At 42.4% G+C, this 26026-nt stretch overlaps 2 protein-coding genes across 8 annotated transcripts; both read left to right on the top strand.

The window, feature by feature from the left end:
• Nucleotides 1-483: 483 nt before the first annotated feature.
• LOC6535327 (E3 ubiquitin-protein ligase TRIP12) lies at nucleotides 484-24728 on the top strand. Of its 7 annotated transcripts, none has more exons than XM_015191581.3 (12): nucleotides 484-613; nucleotides 10184-10959; nucleotides 11994-12989; nucleotides 15541-16029; nucleotides 16723-16806; nucleotides 17200-19013; nucleotides 19082-20186; nucleotides 20284-21266; nucleotides 21381-23210; nucleotides 23273-23461; nucleotides 23558-23759; nucleotides 23873-24728. In XM_015191581.3, exons 2-12 carry the CDS (start codon nucleotides 10446-10448, stop codon nucleotides 24331-24333), a joined length of 8667 nt encoding a protein of 2888 aa, XP_015047067.1. In that variant the 5' UTR covers nucleotides 484-613; nucleotides 10184-10445; the 3' UTR covers nucleotides 24334-24728. The 7 variants fall into 7 exon arrangements, with proteins under 7 accessions (XP_015047067.1, XP_015047069.1, XP_039232178.1 ...); XM_015191583.3 differs by having other exon boundaries at nucleotides 16720-16806; XM_039376244.2 differs by having other exon boundaries at nucleotides 14950-16029.
• Nucleotides 505-4007, top strand: LOC6535330 (checkpoint protein HUS1). Its single transcript, XM_002095950.4, has 2 exons — nucleotides 505-613; nucleotides 3102-4007. The coding sequence occupies exon 2, from the start codon at nucleotides 3117-3119 to the stop codon at nucleotides 3951-3953; it is 837 nt and encodes a 278-aa protein (XP_002095986.1). The 5' UTR covers nucleotides 505-613; nucleotides 3102-3116; the 3' UTR covers nucleotides 3954-4007.
• Nucleotides 24729-26026: the final 1298 nt, after the last annotated feature.

Below are 26026 nucleotides of genomic sequence, written 5' to 3'. Positions count from 1 at the left end.
AGTATAATTTGTTAAAGAGGTTTTGTTTGTTGTCAAATTGTGTAATCTTAAAAAGGTCTACTAATTTTGTTTTAAAGTAAATGTGTGAGAATAACACAATGTATTGAAAGGAGCAAAACGATTTTTAATAAAACCCGGTCAACCCAATAACCGTTTTGGGTATTCCCTGACTTTCTAACACAAAGAATTCCTAAAATTTACAGTTGAAATTCAGCATGTTTAAATGTACTTAACTAGTCTGTAATACTATTTGGTAAAAGTTAGTTCAAAGTCAATTAATGTAACTATACCAACATAACAAATTCCATTATATTTGGTTTATTAATTTGCATAATCACCTTTAGATATCGCTTGCAAGCCATCGGCGCACTGTGGCGGAGATAACGGAAAACCCCAAATGCATAGATCACAATTAAATAAACTAATCGCTTCACACGATAAGCGTTCCTCATCGGTACCAATGCTCGATGTCGATAGTCGATTCGATAACGCCTTAGAAGTTAACATTGCAAGCCGCGGTCACACTGGTGTGCATTGTTTTCCGTCGCGTGTGAAAACTGCCGAGTGTGTAAAAACTGCAGATTTATTGAAAACTTCTGCAATTGGTTGAAAGGTAAGTGCGACTGCTGTGAACTACAATGAAAATAAGAAGCTTTGCAATGGCGGGGCTAGAGCGATTCGAAGAAGTTATTTGACCACTTTTTTTGGGGCTCCGAGCTCAGGCGAGATACACATACGCACACATACACACACTTACGTTTCAAATAAGCACCAGCGAGACGGAAAACAAAATGTCGACCGTTTGCATTTTCCTGTATTACTTTTTTCACCGATCTGCTTTGATAAATTCTCGGAAAAGCGTGGTTAAGTTGTGTTTTAACTATTAGAAGTTTCCAATTGAGTGACAGCTGGGTTTAAGTTCCCTGAGTTCTGAGGGCAGTCTCGCGATATTGATTTTTACAATGGCTGCCGAGTAGTGTCATTAATTTTTACGGAAAATGCACAGAAAAGCTTATATCCGCTGAGTGCATAGGTTATAATAATTGAACTTGAATGGTTTTCCAAATAGTTGATAAACATAATCAGAGAATGGTTGCCCAAATCAAGTATCATTGCTTTTTATGTATTATATCCACTGATGAGTGCGCGTGTGTGTCTATTCTATTCGAAATGCCATTTTTTTTTTAATCGTTAAGAGGAGGGCGGGGGAAGAGCACATCTTGCTAAGTTTTACTTTCTCTTTTATTTATGCTGCAAGCTTCAGCGGGGTATTCTCCATCTACATGCTAGCGTGTGTGTGCCTGAGTTAATAAGTGAGACTGCAAAGCAATCACGTTTCTTATTCTCAGCATTTTTATTTTCTGATTAATTGTTAGCCTCTCTTCAGCGCTTTATGTTCTTTCCTCCCTCTTCCAGCATTTGTTTTAATTTTAAATATTTAATTGTATATACAAAGATATGAATGTATGCATGTGCACATTTTAATGGCGGAAAGGTTTCAGCAATCCATTAACATCGTGTAATGGAAGCAAACTTCTAGATATGTAGCCTTTATTCTTACTCTTCTTTGTGAAATAGGTAAATTTTACAGAACAGAAATAAACAGCTGTTTGCCAAATGGGCACCCCTGTCATGCGAGCTAGAGTTGTCAGGTCATTAAATATGCCTTTGTATAGTAATAAAAAAAAAAAGAAATAAACCGGGAGAACTCAGTTACGTAACTTTTCTATATTTTAGGGATGCTTAATATTAAAAAGTATGTATACCAACTTTGACAACTAATAAAGCAACTAATTCAACCAAAGTTTATTGTAAAAAAATTAAAAATAGTACCAGATAATTTCTTGAAGAGTTCTAAAAAGCAGAAGGAAAATGTAGAGGCTAAGCGCTCTACCCGCTGCGATGCTGGCAAAATTCTTGTTCTTCACTGAGCATACTGCCATGCATAAAAGTTTGAGCTTGTTTTTATTATCAACTGCAATGAAGCGGGTTCTAGGCCAACCTTGAAGGTTAATTAAACTGCAAAGGGATATATTTTGACTGCCTAGACGGGCTATAATTTGATTTCCGCTGCCGGAACCCCGTGAGCCACCCCTGGAGCCGCCCCTACACTTAAGGCGTACGAATCGTCGCTTGCAGTTTGATGACTTTGTGTGCAAGGAGAACGAGGCAGTTTTTGTATCTGGCAGCGTGCTTTATTTTGTCGAGCTCCGTTTCATTTTGCCTGCTCTTTGCCCACCAACAAAAATACAAATAAATAAATGAAAAGAAGAGCCAAAACACAATTCTGAACTCACTCTGCTCTTTGTTTTCCTGGCTCTTCTTTCTCTTTCCTATTCCCCGTTTTCGTCACTCGGCTTTTTACTCACTTCTGTATGTGCGGTGGAGTGTGCTGTGTGTGTGTGGGTTTGCTGGCGTCCGCATGCTTGTGCGCCTTTGTACATTGAACTCAAAAATTCGAACTCGAGAACGAAAGAAAGGACTGAGAACGAGTGGGACCCACTCGGTCCCTCTTGTGCCCTGGTCCACACAATTAACCTCCCGGATAATGGGTCCGAAATCTCGCATTCGTCGTCTGAATCTCGTCCCAGAACACTTCAATAAGTTTGATTTCGTCAATCTCAAGCTGACCTAAAATGTTAGGAGAGTAGAACGAAAAATGATTTGGATCATGGAAATACATAATGCACCCTTTAACATTTTATCGGTAAAGCAATGTTTAAGTTCTTCTGATTGTGTTGTCTCAAATAGGATTTACTATTGCTAATAAATGGTTGAATAGCTGAAATAGTCAGCTTGGGTAAGCTCCTCATCACAAATCGATTTTTTAATAAAACAAAACGTTGCAATGAGCACTTTGCATTATTACATTTTTAACGATTTAGGAATTCTTCTACAGTCAGTGGATAACCCAGATTTTGGTCTCAAAGCTGTGGATATTTTGATATTGAAAACCAATTTGTGTGTCTTATATTTAGCCAATGGCAACCCTAAGGAATCGTTACATAGATTTTGGTGCGTTATTAGTTTTTGGTAGCCCGTCCTGACCATTTTTGTTCTCTTTTCTCGCTTTATTTCCCGATCCTTACGATCTTGAACAGTTCTTTGCTAACAAGATGAAGTTCCGCGCACTGATGCAAGATCCGCTGTACATGAAAGAGTTCCAGGCTATTGTGGCCACTTTGACCAAGTTGGCGAAAGATTGCGTGATGATTCTGGGCTCTCGACAGATGCATTTTATCGTGAACGAGGATCAGAGCTCCTCTGCATCGCCCTTGGTTTGGGCAGGAATTGCAGCCAAGGAGTATTTTCCGGAGTATCGCATGGAGTCTGCTCACCCGGATCAGGAGTACATAGTTCTAGACATGTCTTCGGCGAATCTCGGAAGAGCTTTATCTGTGCTTCGCGGCGGAGGCGTTAACAGCTGCAAATTAAAGCTGCAAAGGATTCAGTTTCCGTGCATTTCGGTAATTGCTTCGGTGCTTACATCGTCTTCAACAGAAGCCCGTGAAGTGGTGCACGATGTTCCAGTGACTATAATCCCGGGCAGCGATTGGTCTGCCTACGTGTTACCAAGTGTTCCGAATTCGCAGTTGGCCTTAGGGCTACCAAGCCTAAGATTGCTTAAAAGTCTTATTGACAAGCTAAAGAATATATCACCCAGCCTCGAGTTTCAGGCCAACTTGGACGGAGAGCTCAATGTCATAGCTACCTCTGAAATGTCCACTGTGACTAGCCGATTTCAGAAATTACTAATTCGAACTGTGGCTGGATACGAGCGGGAAGCGTCCTGCTCCGTGGATTCAAGAAAAGCCTCAGCCTTCTTCGGAGCACTGCAACTCCCTCACGAGGAACTAACCATTGGGATTGACCGTGAGCACTCCATTCATTTGCAAATCGATGTTCGACAAGATGTTGTTTTGCACTCTGTTCTGCCAGCTGTTTGTATATAAAAAGTGCTGGTTAGCTAAGATTTAATAAATGCGACTTGATGTATTGCCGTGTAATAAAATTTCTTCAATACAAAATTCGTTCCCAGAAGAAATCGTCGATGGTAATCGAAACAAGAGAGAAGGCTATAGTCGAGTTCCCCGACTATCTAATACCCGCTAATAAGCTAGTGGAAGTGCGAAAGAGAAATTTCCGCACTGACAGTTTTTGGCGGTTTGTGGGCGTTAGAGTGGGCGCGTCAAAAAGATTTTTACAAATCAATATAAATGTAAAAGACAAATAAAAAAAATTAAAAAGAAACCAAACCTTTTTCAAAGAGCGTTGAAGCTTTGGGCGATTTGTGGGCGTGGCAAAAAGCTTTTCGGCAAATTGCTAGAAATGTACATGACTAATACAAAAATGAAAAAATATCAAAACATTTTTCAAAAGTGTGGGAGTCTGCATGCTAATCTCAATTTTCCAGCTTTTTTAGTTCTTGAGATCTCGACGTTCATACAGACGGACATAGCCAGATCGACTCGGCTGTTGATCTTGATCAAAAATTTATTTAATGGTTGTTGACAACAAGGGAGGTCACACAAAATTGCATTGTTATAAGTTAAATTTTCATTATTATTTCTTTAAAAAATACTACCAAAGAAATTTTAAAAAAACAAGTTAGTTTGAAACATACAAGTAATATTTTGCGGTTTAATTTTTTTAAAAAAATTTTAGTTCAGCTTTTAATGATCGTTGAAGTTTCAGATAGACGCTGGTTGAAATAAGCTGTGAGCCACTGTATATACTTTATATGGTCGGAATCTCTTCATTCTGCCTGTAAAATACTTTTCAACGGATCTAGTATATCCTTTTACTCTGAAATTTAATGCCTAATGATATTAAAAAGGAATTTGTCCACTAAAAATTTGAATCGCAGGTCATAAGCGCTGCTATTTCAGTAAACACAGCTGTATATTTTTGTGTTCAATGTTTGCCTAAACGATATCAGGTCTTATCGGTGAACGAAAGTTGGGGCGGCTCTTTTTGTCTTTGCTTTCCACTGCCTGTCCCAAATTCGTCAGCAGCCGTGGCCTCATTACACGTCTTCTCTCCGATGCTCTCAGTTTTACTTGCTCAGCTGCATTAGTACTGCACTTGCATGGGTGTGTGTGTATATGGCCGAGAGAGCGTGTGTATTTATGTGTATTTATTATTTTTCGTTACTGGTTTTTAATTTTATTATTTTAAAAAGTTGCACATGCAAACAATTGCATTGGACCTAATTGTGATTCCACTCCATATGGTTCACTTGTAAAAAAGTAAACATATACATGTTATTTTGAGTAACGAGATGGTAATAAAAATTGTCGATTTTCCACTTTTACCTTAAAAACGATTTGATCCTCACAAATAGTTTTATTTTTCATGTGTATTTAAATTCCAAAATATATTTTGCATTATATTATCGAACAAGAAATCCGCATATATGGTCTTCTTTTGTTCGCTTTTGTGGTTTTCCTCTTTGCTTCGTTTTTCGTACGTAGATGACGTATGTGCATATGTATGTACATATATATATGGATCGAGGAGGTCAGCTGAGTGCTTTAGGTAAAGCGAGCTACCCTATTAGAGTTGTAATTGTAACTATTTTCTCCCCTCGCCGCTCTCAAGCGCACAATCAGCTGATCGCATTTAGGGAGAGGAATAAAGGTTCATAAAAGCAATGAGCATCACTCAATTTAACATAGGCACTCGGCCATTTTGAGTAGAAGCAAATAACGAATTTAAATGTACTTGTTTATTCTTGTGTTTACATGAATTAGGATAGCATAATCACACACATGCAAGGTGTTGGGCTAAAACAAAGCCAGTAAGAGAGGGAGAGCGGTTTGTTGACCTCATTCTTGATGGTTGAGTGACCTGTTTTTGAGGAATTTGAGTGATTTGTTCCCAGTGCGGTCAAACCAGGTGGTTTGAATTTAATTGTTTATCACAACTGCATTATGGCTTCTTTATGTTTCACAAAAACCCTTTTTCTAGGCACTAACAATATTAATATTGGCTTGAGAGCACTTGTGCTCTTACACTCAAGCAACTCTTTCACTCATTCGGTCTCAGTCGCCATTTTTCGCCGAACGCTGACTTTCGGACGTTGCTGTTTGTGTTCCATTCGTGTGTTGGATTTGAGTGCGTGCACAGCTGAAAGGTACAACGAAACGGCTGTATTTTCTATATACTCGGGGCCATTGGTACATACAAAACTGAAAAGGTGCCGCTGTTTATATAATTCCGAATATTTTCTTGCTGCGTTGAACCAAAATTGAAAGAAATCGAATTTCTCTGTGGTCAGGGCATGCAAATCGCCCAAATTGTGAATGCATTAAGTATTGCTCATCGCTTTGATTTTGTTATATTGTTGTACATACTAAGACTCATTTGTTCTTCACCTCCGTCTTTCTTCGTAAGCTTTTGTATGTGTGTACGTCGTCATGCGCTTGCCGTCGTTCTCTCTCTTTCGCGCACATACAGCGCAGCGTGCTCCCTTTTGTGTGTTTCTTTTCTTTTTGTCCTATTCCTCAATCCTCAATCGACTTTTCATTTTTTAGTCGGTTTCAAATCTCTCATAGCCCACGAAATTGAGTCGAATAAAATAAAGAATATACAGTTAACCGAATCATTTTTCACTTGCGATTTTCGCCGTGGAAAGTGCTTCGAAGTGGTATGTATAACTGTATATTGAAGCCGTGAACATGTGCACATATGTATGTAAGGCGTTGTGTAAAGTCTGACAATGTGTAATAATTTACTCGATCTAAAGTTTCCCCCCTTCTGGCAACAATGCTTTTTGCTGACCTTGCCTCTAAAAACTTAAGTTTTTCTATGTGCTAACAAACCTTCAACATTAAAATGTTGCATGTCTAGTTCCACCCAACACCCACTCGATAGGGTTGCCAGGCGGCGTGCTATTGCGTTCTTGTATCCGTTTATTCGTTATAATACGTAATTGTTACATTGTTGGATTCAACGGAGAACGGGGTAAGACAGTGCGTAAAATTAGTCTTTATCTACATATATCTATAAGGCCCAACAAAATTTGATTCAACTTCTGATTACTTTCGTTGGCCAATTAGAAAGAGACAAAAATAAATGTCGACCTGACGCGGAAACGGAAAATGGGGAATACAGAAAACTTGCTAGGGCAACACTATTGGGACCAGCTTAAAAATGCCCCCAACTGCTTCTTTTTAGCGATATTTAAATAAAGTTACAAACAATGCCAACATCACAGCACGAACAATGCATAACGAACAGGGGAAATTAAGAAGGGTCAAAAGGGAGGAGGGAGAGCACTGCTAACGCAGGCACATAAGCACATAGGTTGTTATCAATTATGTTCGAGCCAGGGTTGTCAAAATGTCGTGTAGCTGACATAAGAATGCGTCTATGCTGTCCCAACTTTGTTACAAATTTAAGTTTATTTTTACTTCGATACCTAGATGGAACATGCTTACATAAGTATAATTTAATAGACTAGATTTTGGAGGAAGGTGTTTGGATTTAGCAATGGCGCCTTTTGCATTAGGAAACTAAAGTTTTACACAAACTATGTACATACATATACATATGTGTATTTTAGAAGATAAGTGTGTTAAATATTTATAGAAATTGTATTTAAATGTGTTAATACTCGTGAATAATGGGGATGCTTAAAGTAATTTTCAATGCATAAAGGTAGTTGAGTCTGCTCTGCTCCCTCACCGTTTCACGTTTTTAACTTCTTATAAAAAAGCAAAAACAACCGATGGCAGCAACCACATAGCAATCGTCATATGCTGAAGCTGCCACATGCAAAGCAAAGCGCTTGACACACACAGGCACAGAACACTCACACATCCACACTTGTGCATGAAGGCGCTGCCATTTGTGGCCTCGCTTATTATTTTTCTCGTCTGCTCTTTTCGGTGTGAAAAACTTGTGGGTCGGGGATACGAATAGATACTAATAAATGTAGATAGATTGTATTTTCTGGGTTGGGTGTTTGGAACGAACACACAGACGCCCTATAGTCCGTGTGACACACGTAGGCATTTGCCGATTTCGTACGATTTATACGTACATAGGCATGTAGATGCAAGACTAACGATACTAAACGATTTCAGCCTGTGGTTTTTCTAAAATTCACTGATCTAAAAAGAAAAGATATGAAAATGGAATCTGAGAAGTAAATTCGTGAACAGAAATATAAGGTCCCAGTTTGCTATAAATTAATCACAGTATATGTAACTTAAATAGACAAATTTTGTCTATTGAAATGAAATTTTGTTTCTACATTTGAAATGTCGAATACGTCTAATTTTTTTTTTTTTTTTTTTTATCAAACTCAAACCGCCGATGTTGTCGATGGCCTTGAACTGAATTTGTTGTATTTGTATTTAAACAAAAATTTGTTTGCCTGCACTATGCCTTTGTCACTATGGCAAATGATTGACGATTCGTTTGAATAATTCGTTACTTTATCGTGTTTGCTTGTCCAATTTGAGCAGAGCCGTCAATATGCAAGTTGTAAGAGAAAGCATATAGTAAAAGGGCAATAGTCTTGAAACTACGCACTATTTTGTGTGCAAAAGCGGTCTGTAAACGCAGTTGCCGAGTACCATTATGTGCTCAAAAAGAGCGCAGAAGGGACGAATCTCAAATTTCATATTTTTTTGTTGGTTGAGGTAGAAGCAGAAAGTTTGTGCTTTGCTCGATTGCTTCCATTCCATATTCTTCGAAACGAGCATGGCAACTCACGCACACATGCTCGCAGAACTTGTTTCTCGCTCGCACACACATAGGAAGAAGAGGCAGATAGCCAACTCACACATGCACGGACATGCTTGACATTACGAAAGACAGAACATAAACAAAACGGCCGAGAACAGCTGATTAATACAGCTGTGCTCGAGTGAGTGCGCCAGCGTTCATCTTTCCACTCATAACATTCCCTCTCCGTCTGCTCTCGGTCTCTCTTTTTACTTTCTGCCTCGCTCGCGTGCACGTGTTGGGGGCTGCTAACAAACAGCTGTTAACTTATTTACTGTTTTTATATGCGGACAAATGCTCAAGAGTGTTTCCGAGTTGTATGTATCTTTTCAAAGGTGGTGGTAAATTCTCCATTGTTCACTTTTGGTGCGTAGTTTCTATTGCCCTTCTGTGCAACATATTCTAAACTAGTCAATAAATGAGTATTTTATTTTTTATTTTTGGTTAAATATAAGACTGAAACAAAAAATACCTAAAGAAAAATTGTTCTTTGTGTTATCTTAGGAGTGCAGAAGTATTGTATATACTTGCTTTTATACAAGACTTACGTACAATTAAACATTTTCGAAAACGTATATGTTATTGTAATGTACAAACAGTATTACCTAAATATACCCCCTTGTTTCAACCTCACAAAAATCTTTAACAATCACCTCTAGCTTGTTGAGTAAAATGTAAAGTTTTCGAAAAGATTGACTGAAATATACACCTCAGCGACATTTAATATATCCTGCTGGTCGCAGTATAGAAGTATGTATAAGTTGTAGTTAAATTGGTATTTTTTAACTTGCTAAAGCCATATTTAGCACCACTCAAGCTGTGGCATTTTTGTATTGTCTGCTTCTGCTACTACCTGTCCTGAAACGCAGGGCCTTTGTTCATCTGACTTTCAGCAATGTCCGTTCGCTCTCTCGTTTCTCTCTATTTTTACTCCTGATTTAAGTCAACCCGGTTTTGCCAAATCACTTTAGGCCTCCAAGTGCCATGTTTCGTATTCCTCTTATCCCTTGTGCGTTTTTGGTACTGCTACTTCTCGATCCCTCTTCCCTATTCGGGCATTTCCCACATATCTCATGAATTGTCAGAAGTTTTAGAATTTCCTGTCTACTCCGCGGTTACCAACTAGTCTGGGATAAGGCATTAGCTGCTTCCGTGTCTCCTCTGTGGCTCCTTTTTAAAAGCCACGTCTTCTGATTCCCAGCCATTTTGTGTTATTAGTCAGTCCAGATCGGTCTAATGTATAATGGATTCATCTGTTAACTAGTTTACATTTTTCATTGCAAAAACAAATTATTTTCGACCGAGATTTTGTGTTGGGTTCGATTTTTATTATCCTAGCACTTTGCATTTCTGTTTTTTCAGTGCAACGTGACCGTGAAGTGCGTTGGATTTTGCTATTTTCTTTTTCTTGTTATCACCTCTTTGCATTTTACCTTCTTTATTGCAGCACCACCAATCTGTTAAACGAAGCTCGCGAAAGGAAAGCAGCAAGGAAAACTGTAGTGAATTGAAAGAGGAAAAATCTGTGCTTATTCAATAGTGTTGTTAATGAGAAAACGACAGCGAATTAAATTTAAAGCTGTTTAGAGACTATTACCATCCTTTAGTTAACGGACCGATTACGAGCAAACATTTCGAGATCAATATTCCATTATTGGTTGTGTTGGCATGTTAAGTGTGTTCGATGCCGGTGCGGTTAAGTGTCGTCTATGGCCGAATCCGTTAAAAGTCAATCGCTCTCTGCATTGACGGAGGGGCAGCACGACGACGGTGGTTCAACACCAACATCAGTGACATTGGCTGATAAAACCAGTGGGACCAACACCACAAGTTCAACCAATCACTCGTCCCACAGGCGACGCAACAACCACACAAGCAGCAACAGCAACAAGAGCCACCACAAAAACAAGAGACGCAACACACCGGCTGCATTATCAGGCCCTGCTGTTAGCTCCTCCCTCGACGTGGTAGCCGCCTCCTCGACTGCATCTGCAACATCCAGCCGTCGATCCCGTAGTCAAGGCCGCCACTCCGCAGCAGCCCGCAGCAGCAAGGATTCACAAAGCTCCAAGCGCTCGTTGGGGGCAATCCGTTCCCCATCTTCGCCAGCATTCAACTCCACCCCGGTCGTGAGTGATCCATTGCTATCTCCCGGCAGTCGTAAGCGCCAGCTTAACCAGCACAACTGCGGCAGCAACAAAGCTAGCATCAGTAGCCACCAATGTGAGTTGTATAAACTTTTCTTATCAGCCGAGAGATTTAGCGGCAAGTTCGTTTTATTAGTTCTTGCTATATCCATAAATAAATCAAATAAACAAGAGAGAACGCTATATTCGAGTTCCCCGACTATCTGATACCCGTTACTCAGCTAGTGGAAGGGCGAAGGAGAGTCTTAAACACAGTTTTTGACGGTTTGTAGGCGTTATAGTGGGTGTGGCAGAAATTTTTTTGGCAAATCGATAGAAATTTACAAGACCAATACAAAAATGAAAAAATATCAAAACATTTTTCAAAAGTGTGGGCGTAGCAGCTTTGGGCGGTTTGGTGGCGTTAGAGTGGGCGTGGCAAAAAGTTTTGTAGCAAATCGATAGAAATTTACAAGACCAATACAAAAATGAAAAAATTACAAAACATTTTTCAAAAGTGTGGGCGTGGCAGTTTTGGGCGGTTTGCGGGCGTTAGAGTGGGCGTGGTAACATAAATCGACAAACTTGCGCTGCGTCTATGTCTCTGGAGTCCGTATGCTTAATCTCAACTTTCTAGCTTTTGTAGTTCCTGAGATCACAGCGTTCATACGGACGGACAGACAGACGGACATGGTCATATCGACTCGGCTATTGGTCCTGATCAAGAATATATTTTATATGGTCGGAAACCCTTCCTTCTGCCTGTTACATACTTTTCAACGAATCTAGTATACCCTTTTACTCTACGAGTAATGGGTATAATAAAGGATCAATAGCATATTAATTCAAAGTAGTTCTACCATTTTCATATATATATTAAAAACATTTGACATTTAATGCTACAACGTACGGTTTTTGACTAGCAAGGACATAAAAAACAATTTTCGTATAAACTTTTTTTCTTTTCTAAATTTATCAAAGTGTATTTGTTTATTTGTCTAAATTTTAAAAACAGGCATTTGCTTCCCTTTTCTCTATCGGTTAAAAAGCTTCAGAATAAAACAAATATTTATTAACCCTTCGATCGAATTGAAGTGCTAATCCGAAAGTCATCTTCAATGCCTTTTTCAGTGGCGCCCGGTGGAGATCAACTGGTGGAGCTTTGCTCGCCCCTTAAAAAACGCCGCTTGCAGCAGACGTTGAGATCCGGAATCGGCGAAGAAGCGGCAGAAATTAGCTTAGCTGCATCAAGCTTTGACCAGACTCCTCGTCAGGCATCCGGAGACTGTGTTGCACAGCGCACTCGATCTAAGACCGTTTCCCCGGAGGAGTTGCCAAGCACAAGCAGTGCTGCGGCAGCACGCCATCACCAAATTCGAGCAAGTGCCAGTTCTACCAACTTTCTGGGCAGCCATAGAAACAAAGAAAAGAACAGTATTGGAGGATCCTTAGCTGTGGTCGAGACCACTCCGCACAGAGGAACAGCAGCTCCTCGCGCCGGACGGAGCGGTAACCTGCTGAACTACTACCGAAAAACGCGCAAGGCTAGCCACACGCGCTCCTCCCATAAGTCAGAAAAGCAGGCAATACAATCTGAGAACACGACGGCCAACAGGATAGAATCAGTCGGATCCGGATCCAGTAGCAAGTCAGGTGTGATACACAAGTACAGGAAGAACCTGCGTCACTCACAACAGTATCTGCTGGACACAGAGGGTGCAAAAGTAGGTCGGGCTGGTGCTGAAAGTGAAGGTCAACAGCAGCATTTGGAGCACGGAAATCTAGACGTTAACGACCATCTTTCGACCCTTGAAGCTGGTCTTAATCAATCAGAGGTATCAGGAATCCACAAACAGAGTCAATTAGAGGCGGAGCGCCAGCCCTTGGAGTTGGGCGAAGACGACGAGGAGGACGTCGAGGAAGAGGAAGAAGGGGAGGAAGAGGAGGTGGGCTTCTACGGGATTGTAAACTCTGCGGGCTCTTCATACGAGGAAGACCCACAAATCGTTGCCGAGGAAGACGAGATCACAACGGAGGAGGACGTTGACGACGAGGAAGACGACGACATCGAGGAAGAAGACCTCTCGGAGAGCGAATTCGCCCAGCAACTGATTGGGGAACTTGGTGGTGAGTTTCTTTGGATTTCTTATTTAGCGAATAACATCCCTTTTTAATTTATTCGTATTTTGTGTAATGTCCTTTATTACGTTATAAATTGACGTTAAGTTTGTTGTATATTGAATGTGGTGTAGCTTTTTTCTTTATAACCACTTGTAAAAATATCACCATAATGAGTATACAGTTTATATATTAACATTTATTAATTCCCAATATTGGGTATGCTTTCCACTAACATAGGTGAATTTACGTACATTTATATTTATTTCAACGCGAAAGGTTATAAAGGCCAATAGTTCTTCTATTTAAACTGAATCTTCAAAGTCCTGATTAGAGCGTTTGTAAGCTTAATTTGAATAAGTACGCCTATAAAAACTGGTAGACACCTTCTAGGTCTAATGATATATATTTTTGAGTAGCCAAAGTGAATTGCACTTTCTCATAAAGCTTTCGACAAAATGTGATTTTTATTGTCTTGCTGCGGATTTGTTATCAGTAGCGAGAATACGCATTACTTATATACATTAACGAAGCATTCATTTTACGAAGAGCCATCGCCTTGTCGTTATTTCTCAATGCTTACTAAAGTGTTTTTGTGATTTTGATAAAAGGCGAGCTGTTCGAAATGCCAACGCACTCAAATATGCCAGGCAAATGATCGACCCGGCAGTTAAAATTCGTATACTGTGCCGTGTGGAACAGAAATATACTCGTACATGTATACCGTATGTATGTATACAGTGTATGTGTGGCAAAATGCGCTGATTAAAAAAAATTTCATTTATTTGAGTACCCTACTATCAGCTGCTTTCCCTGCATTGCATGTATATCTATAACTTTCTAACTTAAGGTCCAAAGAAAGCTTTAATTCAGGGAAAGTGTTTAGAACTACGGCTGTGCTGTCGCCTGTGGCCACCTTGCCATCAACACCATTACCATATTCATTTAGCCCTGCCTTTTACCCATCACAGAGAGTCATTCATTTAATTTGTTTAATATAATTTACGCTTATATATCTGAACGTAATGAAACGTCCACATTATTTTAACTGATATGTGAATTATTTTGTAAATGTGCTACGATTGGCCTCAGTTGTTATTTATGCAAGGAACAAACAGTTTTTTTCTACTGCTTATTTATTTACATCGGCCACAGAAATACAACCCCTTTAACCTTCACGAAAAAAATATTTATTTTGCACGTCTTTGTTGCAAATGTATTTTCTTTGAATTTAATTAGTCACAAAATTGATCGTTTTAATCGAATGTAATGTGATTAAATATAAAACTTCTTCCTATATGCTTTTTGAGTAAAAGCATACCTAAATTGCTGATGCTTATGTTGTTGATGATGATGATGTTGTTGTTTTTGTGTAAAAACAATAAACCGATGTGAAAATGCAAAAGGATTGTGGTGTCAGCAAAGGCGCAGAAAAGAGAGAGAGGGAGTTAAGAGGAGAGTAAGCCAGCGGCAGCAACAGCAACCACAAAGTGCAGCATAAACAATAATGAAAGGGGAATTAATTAATTCAACAGGAAATGAGAAATCAAGAACTACGAGAACACGGACGGGTGCGTGTGTGTGCGTGTGCTTAGATTAGTGTGAGGGATCAGCAGTATCTGCAACATCAGAGGCGACAGCAGCAACATCATCATTGTCAGCGACAGAAGGTCGTTCAGTCTCCTCTCCTGATTTCCCTTGCCTTTGCCCTTAGAACGCCAAACACACACTGCGCTCAAAATAATATCTTACACATTACATTAAACAATGAAAAAGAACCAGTTAACTAACTCAAGTAGTGTAGCTGCAAGAAAATAACAAGTCTCATAAAGATTAAAAAATATCAAAAATAAAGCTGTTAACTGTTGTCTCCCCATACTCTCTCTCTCTCTCCCTCTCCCTCTCTCTCTTCCAACCCCCGAACATATTCTATCTAAACACAAACCTCACTCACACTTGACTCCTGAAGGAGAGCAACAACCCCATCGTGCCACCAGCAACCTGAAAAAATTCAAGAACAACACATCGGCGCTAGCAAACACTATTAAGGAGACAACAACAGCAACAACGTCGTCCGGCTATCAGCAACGTGCCGCCCCCCATGGACAGGGGGCGGGGACAGGAGCTGGAGGGGGCGGGCCGCGTGCCACACGCAGCAGCAACTGCAGCTCCAGCAACAACGTTGTTGACTACAGCATTATGCCGCACCTCACATCGGCCACAACAACCACATCATATGCCCTGACACCGCAGCACCAACAACAACCTCCGTCGCATCAGCAACAACAACAAGTACACCAACAACAGCCACCTCAATTGCTGCCCACACATCAGTTTGCACACTTGTCGTCCTTTGTGACTCCGACAGCAGCGGCAGCAGCAGCAGCAGCGGCCCACTATCCCCCAGCTTCTGCTGCTGCCGCTTATTTTGCACAGCAGCAACACCATCAGCATCAACATCAGCAACACGTGCAGCAGGCTCAGCCACCGCAGACGCACTATTACCATAGTTCAGTGGCTGTGTTGCATCAACCTCCACCGCACCATTTTACCTCCACAGGAGCAGGACCACCGCCAGCACTCTTTCAGCAGCAGCCACCCCCGCAACTTACCCGCTACACGCCAACAACAGCTACATCAGCGGCTACGTTTGTGCCCCCGCAGCAGCAACAGGTTGTCTACAACCAGCAGCAACACTCCTCACTGCGACGCAGTTCACGTAGCAAGACGGGTTCTTGTGTGAGTTCGGCAGCGGCAGCACAGCAGCAGCACCACCAGCAGCAACATAGCACCGCTGCTGCTGCTGTACAGGCGCAATTGCTGCCACCGCCTGGTACCTACCAATATCAACAGGTGGGCGGCAATACCGTTGTAGTTGCCGTGCGTCATCAGCAACAGCAGCAACAGCAGCAATTGGCTTTACATCACCAGCAACAGCAGCGAGCCACGCTCGTGCAGCCCGGATTCTTGTTCAGCTATCGCAGCAATCACCCACAACAACAACCAGCGCAGCAACTAAACCAGGGCCCCAAAGTGCCGCATAGCAGTGGTAAGAAGATGAAGGAAGAGGAAGAGCAAAATAAGGATGAAAGGACAAGAGACCGCAAGCAAATCAAAATCCAGGGGCCTTAAACATTATTCATAATAGGGTTTGAAGCAAAAGAGAACTTTAAACGGGTGTGCAGGCAACAGAACCATTAAAAAAACAGAATACGGGAGGAGATAGTTGGGCGCTTTCGTCTCAAAAGGAAATGTTAGCACACACACGCTCTATAGGATTAAGGTTAATTGTGGTCCGCTTAAGACAGAGGTCTTTTATGATTGTCACTGTCCAGAGAAGACTTTCTATAGGGATTTTACAAACAGTAGTATAAGTATAGTAATAACAAGAAGTATTTTTATATGGAAATCAAAACGACCCTGAACGTGAGTACTCTACAAATTGTCGGCCATTGGTTATTCTCTTTATTATTGGTGCTGGTCGTAGTTTAGGTGTTAATATAACCCATACTGCACTAGAAAAAACAAACTACACACCTAAAAATACTCCACCTCCCATTCATCTTTCTTCGTCCCTCGCTCGCTCATTCCTGCGTTGCTTTGCTCGCGGTGTCTGCCGAATAATTGCCATAACTGAACTGAACCAAAATAATAGAAAACTTAACTTTGTTTTGCTCTGTTTTCTCTCTACCACCCGCTCTCTGCATTCGTCTTGGCCTCCGTCTCGTTGTCTGATTAGCAGCTTCGGATGCTTTAACATATAGTTTGATGGCACAACAACCGCCAAGTGGACCGCCGCATGCAGGTGGACAGCAAATCACGCCAGGTAAACGTAAAACTCAATCGATCACACTCGCACCAATTCCAATCTATCCACATACACATTTAGCCTTGCAATGATTTTATTTTAACCCGCGTCAACCACCCAAAGGCACTTCAGGTGGCAGCACATATTTTTTGTTCTTTTACCCAATACTTGACCTTTTTCCATCCGTGACCTTCTACTTTAGATTTGCTAATATTTTGATTTAGTTTTTTGTTACATGTGTACCTGAAAATGTATTTCGTCTTAGCTTTTATTGTCAAGTCTGCTTTTCTTTTTGACTGTTTCTATGTGTTTACTTAATCATTCAATCGCTGAATTAATTGTCTTGAAAAGCTATGCCGAATTATAATATTGATGATGGGTTTTGTGACATTCTTCGTGATGCTGCTCTAGGTGCAAACTCTGCAAATCTAAGCATTGTAGCGGCCGCTCTGAGTGCCGCTCGTGACGTCGGTGGAGGAACCGGCGGAGGAGGATCAGCGGGAGGCGTAACACCAGCTACTGGAGCATCGGCTTCATCAGTAGGAAACACCAGCGCCGTGGGCGCGTCGAGCAGCAGCAACAACAGTGCCGGCCAAGCAGCCAGCAACAGCAACAATGTGACTGCAACTGGATCGGGGTCGGCTCCTGGCGGAGGACCCTCAAATATCGGTACGACTAGTCATGGCAGTGGATCAGGGGGAGCTGCGGCCGTCGATTCGGAGAGCGATGACAGCGAGGTTGGTCGATTACAGGCTTTGCTCGAAGCTCGCGGACTGCCGCCTCATTTATTCGGGGCCCTTGGCCCAAGGATGACACACATTCTCCACCGAACCATTGGTAACAGCAGCAGTTCCAAGGCCAATCAACTTCTGCAAGGCTTACAATCGCACGACGAATCCCAGCAGCTGCAGGCTGCCATTGAAATGTGTCAGATGCTGGTGATGGGCAATGAGGACACCCTTGCCGGGTTTCCAATCAAGCAGGTGGTACCTGCTCTAATACAACTCCTTCGTATGGAGCACAATTTTGATATCATGAACAATGCTTGTAGGGCATTGGCATATATGCTAGAAGCTTTGCCCCGCTCCTCAGGCACCGTGGTGGAAGCGGTTCCAGTCTTTCTAGAGAAACTTCAGGTTATCCAATGCATGGATGTGGCTGAACAAAGTTTATCAGCTTTGGAGATTCTGTCACGGCGTCACAACAAGGCCATCCTGCAGGCAAATGGAATTTCGGCCTGCCTCACCTATTTGGACTTCTTTTCGATTGTGGCCCAGCGGGCAGCTCTGGCGATTGCAGCTAATTGCTGTCTTAACATGCATCCGGAGGAATTCCACTTTGTAGCGGAAAGTTTGCCTTTACTAGCGCGCTTGCTTTCACAGCAGGATAAGAAATGTGTTGAAAGCGTTTGCTCCGCATTCTGTCGTCTAGTGGAGAGTTTCCAGCACGACAGTCAGCGCTTACAGCAAATCGCTACTCCGGACTTGTTGAAAAACTGTCAGCAATTACTGCTGGTAACACCAGCCATCCTGAATACAGGAACCTTCACAGCCGTGGTTCGGATGCTAAGCCTGATGTGTTGCAGCTGTCCAGACTTGGCAATTTCTTTGCTAAGGAACGATATAGCGGCCACCCTGCTTTATTTGCTCACCGGAAATGCAGAGCCGGCTGCTGCCAGTGCTACCCACGTGGAGCTGATCTCACGCTCGCCTTCAGAGCTGTACGAACTTACCTGCCTCATTGGGGAGTTAATGCCGCGCCTACCCTTGGATGGAATCTTCTCTGTGGACTCACTGCTGGACAGACCCACGCTTAATACCCAGGATCAGGTGCATTGGCAGTGGCGCGATGATCGCGGCTCCTGGCATAACTATTCTACAATTGATTCGCGCCTTATTGAGGCCGCCAACCAGAGCAGCGAGGACGAGATAAGCCTGAGCACCTTTGGACGCACCTACACTGTTGATTTTCATGCAATGCAGCAGATTAATGAGGACACGGGCACAACACGACCCGTTCAGCGTCGTCTTAACCATAACTACGTTGCTCCCATGTCTGCGGGCCAGGACTTGACTACAACAGTGTCCTCGGGAGGAGCTTCCACGTCCGCTGCAGCTGCAGCAGCGTCCTCTAACAACAACAATAATAATCCACTAGGCAATAGTGTCAACCTCAATCAAGTAAAGCGCCGTCCATCTCTGGATGCTAGAATTGCATGTCTTAAGGTAAGGAATTATTCATATGGAACTATATTGAGTTTATTCTAACGATTTTATCTTATGGGTTTTTTTAGGAGGAGCGGGGTCTGGCTGCGGACTTTATCAAACACATCTTTAACGTTCTGTACGAAGTCTACAGCTCTTCTGCCGGACCAAATGTGCGTTACAAGTGCCTACGCGCCCTTCTTCGGATGGTATACTATGCCACGCCAGAGTTGCTACGTCAGGTGCTCAAGTATCAGTTGGTCTCTAGCCACATTGCTGGCATGTTGGGTAGCAATGATTTGCGCATAGTGGTAGGAGCTCTTCAAATGGCTGAAATCTTAATGCGCCAACTTCCTGATGTCTTCGGCACGCACTTTCGTCGTGAGGGAGTTATCTACCAGTTTACTCAGCTGACTGATCCAAACAATCCGATATGCGCGACTTCCTCGCCGAAACCGCTTAGCACAACCGCTACGTCCACCTCAGTTGCAAGCGGATCACAATCGGCTCCTGCCTCCGCCAACAGCCTGCAAGTAAATCCATTTTTCATGGATAGCGGTCCGGGTGTGTCGAGTGCTTCCACGACTCCCAGCAGTAGCAAGCATCAATCGTACAGCGTGAAGAGCTTCTCGCATGCCATGAACGCCCTTACCGCCAGCGCCAAAAGTACTCCTACTGGAGCGTTAGACGCCACAAGCTCATCTACCACAGGTGGTGGTTATAATTACAGCAGCTCGGCACCGTCGTCTTCCACCGGAGCACCACCTGCCTTCTTTGTGGCCCAGCAGGGGGATCCACGCCAGTACGTGCACTTTCAGCAACCGGCAGTTCCTCCACCACCACCGCAGTTGGATTTGTTACCAACTGGAGTTCAGCAACAAGCGCAGCAGGTGCCTCAGGTGATCTATCAGCCACAGCATCAACAGCCTGCACAATTAGCACTGGCCTCCACCAGCAGTGCCGCTGCCTCGGCGTCCTCGTCTTCGTCCTCCTCGTCCTCGGCTTCTGCGCTGCAGCACAAGATGACGGACATGCTAAAGCGAAAAGCTCCTCCGAAGCGCAAATCGCAAAGCAGTGGCAGGGCAAAGTCTAGACAAGAAGATGCAGCAGTCGCACCGGCGGGATCTGGAGCAGGGGGAGCCTCTCCTTCGTCAGCCAGTTCAGCTATGCATGAACTTCTCAGCCGTGCTACAAGTAAGTATATTTTCTATTCGTCTAACCGGGTAGGATAGACAACTAGGGTTTTATAAATATTTATCCTCTGGTCTACCCAATCCTCTTGCTATTCCAGGTCTTGGTAGCGGCAACGGGGGCAGGAGTACGCCCAGTTCGGGAGGTGGTTCTGGAAGCTCCAAGTCCCGCTTTAACGCCGGAAACTCGTCCAATGCAGGATCGAGCAAGTCTTCGTTCCTGGCTTCGCTCAATCCAGCTCGCTGGGGCCGTCAGACTACCCATCATCATCATCACCAGCAGTCTCAGCAGCAGCACCACGGACTTTCTAAAGATTCCGGCCACTCTAACTCAACTGGTTCCGGCTCCGGAGCTGGTTTGGCTTACACGGTGAGCCAACCTGGCGCTGGTACTGGAGCCGGAGGGCTGAACGCCGCAGCCGTTGCGGCGAGTATCAGCAAGAGTATATCCCACGCCAACCTCCTAGCGGCGGCCAACAGGGAAAGGGCGCGTCAGTGGGTCCGCGAACAGGCTGTAGATTTTGTAAAGCGTTACACTGAGCAGGAGGCCAGAAGGAGCAAGGCTGCTTTAGAGAGTGGCACCATTCAGAGCGAGACTAGTGGAGTGGGATTATCGTCGACGGGCAATACTCTATTGTCCACAGCGGGCAGTACCAATGTCCTGGAGCGTTTGTCCAGCATTCTGTTTAAGCTTAACGGAAGCTACCACGACTGTTTAGATGCTCTCCTCGAATTGAAGACTATCCTATTGGAGAGTGACATCTCTCCATTCGAGGTAAATCATTCGGGCCTGATAAAAGCCATGCTTAACTATATGACTAGCGAGACTGGATTGGTTGATCGCGATGCACGCCTACGCAGCTTTATGCACGTATTTGCTGGCCTTCCATTAGAGCCTTTGCTTCAGAACGTCGGTCAGATGCCAAATATTGAGCCGATAGCGTTCGGAGCTTTTGTGGCCAAGTTAAATGGTTGTGTCACGCAACTGGAACAGTTCCCCGTTAAGGTACACGACTTTCCTGCCGGCCCTGGAGGAAGGTCCAATCAGAGTGCTTTGCGTTTCTTTAACACCCATCAGCTAAAGGTTAGTATGGGACAATTTATACTAATTACATTTATATTTGCAATGACATTGGTAGTTGTAAATGTAAAACTAAAACAAATGTATGATTTCTAAACAAAATAATTTTTTCCTTAGTGCAACCTGCAACGTCATCCGCAGTGCAGTAATCTACGTCAGTGGAAAGGCGGCACTGTAAAGATCGACCCCTTAGCTATGGTCCAGGCCATCGAGCGTTACTTGGTGGTGCGCGGCTATGGCGGCATCCGTGCAGACTCCGATGACGACAGTGAAGAGGATATGGATGACAATGTGGCAGCAGTGGTGATGACCCAGGCGGGCTTCAGACACAAGCTGCAGTTTACGATCGGGGATCACGTGTTGCCGTATAACATGACGGTCTATCAGGCGGTCAAGCAGTTCTCGCCGCTGGTCAGTGAACAGCCTGAGACCGACAACGAGTCCGAGACTCTTTTAGGAAACGCCACTATATGGGTTCAGCAACATACTATTTACTATCGTCCTGTGGAGGAGGATATGTCTTCGGGAACAGCTGCGGGAGCAGCATCCAGCAGCGGTTTGGGTAGCAGTGGCGTGCAAAAGCAACAAAGTACTTCAAGCTCCGCTTCCAGCTGTGGAAATGCTACCTCCTCGTGCTCCTCATCTTCAGGAGTTACAAGCGGTGGCGGGTCTACAAGGAAGGCTCATAAATCTAGCAGCAAGTTCATGCGCAAGAAGACTGAACTATGGCACGAAGGAATAGCTCCTGGAGTAATTTCAGCTCTAAAGCCTTTCCTTAGCAACTCTCTTCCAGCTGATGTGGTGACGGTACAAGACGCCTCATTGGATGCATTGTGTATGCTGCGAGTTATCCATGCTCTAAATCGTCACTGGGAGCATCTCTACGGTTGTGTGGTGCGCCAAAACATTATCTCCCAGGCGGAGTTTATACATCCTAAAATCATGGCCAAGGCGAATCGACAGCTGCAGGATCCGCTTGTCATCATGACAGGCAATCTACCACAGTGGCTTCCCCAGATAGGCATGGCCTGTCCATTCCTTTTTCCCTTCGAGACTCGTCACCTGCTTTTCTACGCCACCAGCTTTGATCGTGATCGCGCTCTTCAGCGTCTGTTGGACACTACGCCGGATCTTAATGCAGCGGAGTCTTCAGAAAGAGTAGCTCCTCGCCTTGATCGCCGCAAGCGAGCAATTTCCAGGACAGAGATACTTAAGCAGGCAGAGCACATCTTACAGGACTTTGGGCACTCGAAGGCATTGCTAGAAATTCAGTACGAGAATGAGGTGGGAACTGGTCTGGGACCTACACTGGAATTCTACGCATTGGTTTCTGCGGAGCTGCAACGTACTGATCTTGGGCTGTGGAATGGCAGTGATAGCTACAAACAGAACTCTGTAACAATTGTAGACGTAGTCAAGTCCAACAGCACTGTGCTACACATCGAGGATGCTCTTGAGGCAACCACCATGGACCAGAACCCCCCAGCATCAGGAGCGTCGCTTGTGAGCAGCACCACTACTACAACCACAACCACCGCACACCAACACCAGCATCCACCCACCCGCGCTAGTAGCCGTTCGCACGTCTTACGTAGCGGAGCAGGCCAACAGTTGGTGGAGCACAGCTCCTCTAGCCCCGGCGCTAATGAGAATGCTTTAAATATGATTATAGCACAGCAATTTAGTGATATTAATTCTCCTAACCCAGTAGCAATGGAAAATCCTATCAGCACCACTATCGCATCAACGGTTGTAGAACAGAACACCAATACAAATAACTCTAGCATTACCACGGCTACAACCACGACGAGTTATGTGCATGCGGTGCATGGCCTGTTCCCTTTGCCTCTCGGTAAATCTTCGAAGCTTCCACAAATGACCAAGGCCAAGGCCAAATTCAAATTTCTGGGAAAGTTCATGGCAAAGGCAGTGATGGACAGTCGCATGGTATGATAATTTTGCAAAAAAAAAATTAATTCAGTTTGATTGACATTTTTATAATGTTTTAGTTGGACTTGCCTTTTTCTTTGCCATTCTATCGCTGGTTAGTCAGCGAAGAGCATTCAATTGGCTTGGCCGATCTTATGCGTGTGGCCCCAGAGGTCCAAAACACTCTAGTGCGACTCCAAGACTTGGTTCGCCAGCGGGAGTTCATTCTATCCGATCCAAACATCGATGCCATGGAAAAGACTGAAAAGGTAAGTTACTTTTGTACCAAATAAAAAATACATTTAAGTTAATTTTAGTCCGTAAATTGCGTAAATTTATATATCTATTTTTATTTTTTTTTTAAGATTGAACAGCTAGACTTGGATGGCTGCCCAATCGCAGACCTAGGCTTGGACTTCGTATTGCCCGGACATGCCAATATAGAGTTGTGTCGAGGAGGTCGTGACACACCTGTTACTGTCCACAACCTTCACCAATACATCTCCCTGGTCACATACTGGTTCCTTATCGAGGGTGTCCAAAAACAGTTTGAGGCTTTACGTGAAGGTAAGTCGAAGTTCAACACACTAGCTTATTGACCAAATTTGCAGCTTGTATTTTGTGGCTTTTTCTGTTTGCATCTGGAAAATTACTGACAAAATGTGTACTTTTACCTGCAGGTTTTGATTCCGTTTTTCCAATCCAACGGTTGCGAATGTTCTATCCGGAGGAGTTGGAGTGCGTCTTCTGCGGATCGGGCAGCGAGCAACAGCAGTCGCAATGGGAAACGAAAATGCTGCAGGAGAGCTGCCGCACAGATCATGGATTCCACCAGGAATCGGAAGCTATCCAATATCTGTATGAGATCCTGGCCTCTTACAACCGCGACGAACAGCGTGCCTTCTTACAGTTTGTGACTGGATCACCACGCCTTCCGACTGGAGGATTCAAGGCCCTCACACCGCCACTGACAATCGTGCGCAAGACGTTGGATGAGAACCAAAACCCAAACGATTATTTACCGTCTGTGATGACCTGTGTCAACTATCTAAAGTTGCCAGACTACTCCAGTCGTGAGGTGATGCGCCAGAAGCTGAAAGTGGCCGCAAACGAGGGCAGCATGTCCTTCCACCTCTCATAAGGAAGTATCGGACCAAAAGCCAGCCACAACGGAAACTCCAAAAAATAAACATGGAATATATTAATACGGATATATTCCGAGCACTACACAGCTTCTGCAGCATGTATTAATTGGATTGGTCCTATTTGCATTTTTTTCTTTCGAATGTTACTTTCGTCGCGCCCGTTTCCCTAAGCCCCTCAAATTTTTATTTTTGGCAAGCGCGTGTCATGCTAAATTTCAATATGAATATATAATTATAATATATTTTTTATTACCAAGTTTTGCAAAAAAAAAAACAGAAACGGATAACATCGAGAAAGAAACTAATGATGGACCTCTCCCTCAAAATGTTACCTTAAATAAATTGAATAGTAAACATCGATTATTCAATAAATGACCATTTGTCCACCCAACAACGCACAAAGCGGTTAATTGTCGATTAAAGCTTTGCATTCGTTCTAGTTAAATTTGTTTTAGTTTGCTTTTCCCATTCTTATTATTCTCAAGTTAATTCTAATTTCTAATATAATCAAACAAATATTTTATTACGTTTTTTATTTGTTATGTTGATCATATTTCCCTGGCGTTTAACTATGAGTTTAATTAATTTGTAAGCATAAAATGTGCATAAACGCTTATTAGAAAGAAACGTGAATGAAACTACAGTGATGATGAAACATTGGAGGAATAATTCATGTTTTACAAATAGCTCCCGAAATAAATGATCTAAATAAATTAAAACGCCCACCCTTAAAAGTTACATATAAAGATTTAATATATTTATATCACGTAATTATCTATCTTGCATGTCTAAAAGAAAATTAAATGCTTATTTAGCAAGCTGTGTTACATAAAGAAACAAATGCCATCATTGGGTGTGTGTTTAATTAAAGGATGAGAAATAAATTATCGGAAAGCATATAAAACGAAGTTTGTGTTTAGTACACATCCCATTTACATATTCTATGCTATTAATATAAAATTATATAATAATATATATAATAAAAGTTATGTAATGTATATATATAAATATATATATCTTTATTATATATATATATATGTATAATATAATAATATATTTCAACTGTAACATTACATAACTTTTATTGTACTTGATGCATACGAAAATGAACAGAATGCTAGTAAATAAATCAAATAAAAATTGTTTAACATCTAAACTGAAAAGAGAAATCGATCTAACATTAAAACTAGAAACAAATATTTGCAGTACTGAAAAACTGATTACAGAGATGTGGTATATATAAATATAACTTTAAATTCATATATACATAAATATAACTTTAAATTCATATATATATATAAATATAACTTTAAATTCATATATATATAAATATAATTATATTTAACTGAAATCATTGGCTTATGGCGAGATGGTCAAGTTAAAACATAAAACGTTAGAATTAAATTATGAAATAAAAGTAATAACCATGTAGTTACATCAATAAATAAATTTGCTCTACAAAAACAACAAAAAAGTAAGACAATTAAGAAGCAAGCAAATAAAAAAAAATTATATTAAGTTTATGGTAGCACTTTTTGTTATCGTTGGTGGAGTAAAAGGTAAATTACATACATTAAAAAGTAGGTATTAGGTCGACTAAGCGTCTTCGTTTATCCATTGATCATTGATCATCATAATCGCCAAAAAGATCTAGACATGTCCGACTGTCCGTATCAACATCGAGATACC

Source organism: Drosophila yakuba, chromosome 3R, assembly GCF_016746365.2.
Source record: "Drosophila yakuba strain Tai18E2 chromosome 3R, Prin_Dyak_Tai18E2_2.1, whole genome shotgun sequence".
Lineage (NCBI taxonomy): Eukaryota > Metazoa > Arthropoda > Insecta > Diptera > Drosophilidae > Drosophila > Drosophila yakuba.
Note: the sequence above shows the minus strand (reverse complement) of the source record. Positions and strands in the feature narration are given on the sequence as shown.

Bases quoted from the DNA above. Each gene is read 5' to 3' on its own strand.
- LOC6535330 (XM_002095950.4), top strand. From the start codon at position 3,117: ATGAAGTTCCGCGCACTGATGCAAGATCCGCTGTACATGAAAGAGTTC.
- LOC6535327 (XM_039376243.2), top strand. From the start codon at position 10,446: ATGGCCGAATCCGTTAAAAGTCAATCGCTCTCTGCATTGACGGAGGGG. The intron at 21,267-21,380 runs GTTAGTATGGGA...TTTTTTCCTTAG, and splicing joins TTAACACCCATCAGCTAAAG to TGCAACCTGCAACGTCATCC. The intron at 23,760-23,872 runs GTAAGTCGAAGT...TTTTACCTGCAG, and splicing joins GTTTGAGGCTTTACGTGAAG to GTTTTGATTCCGTTTTTCCA.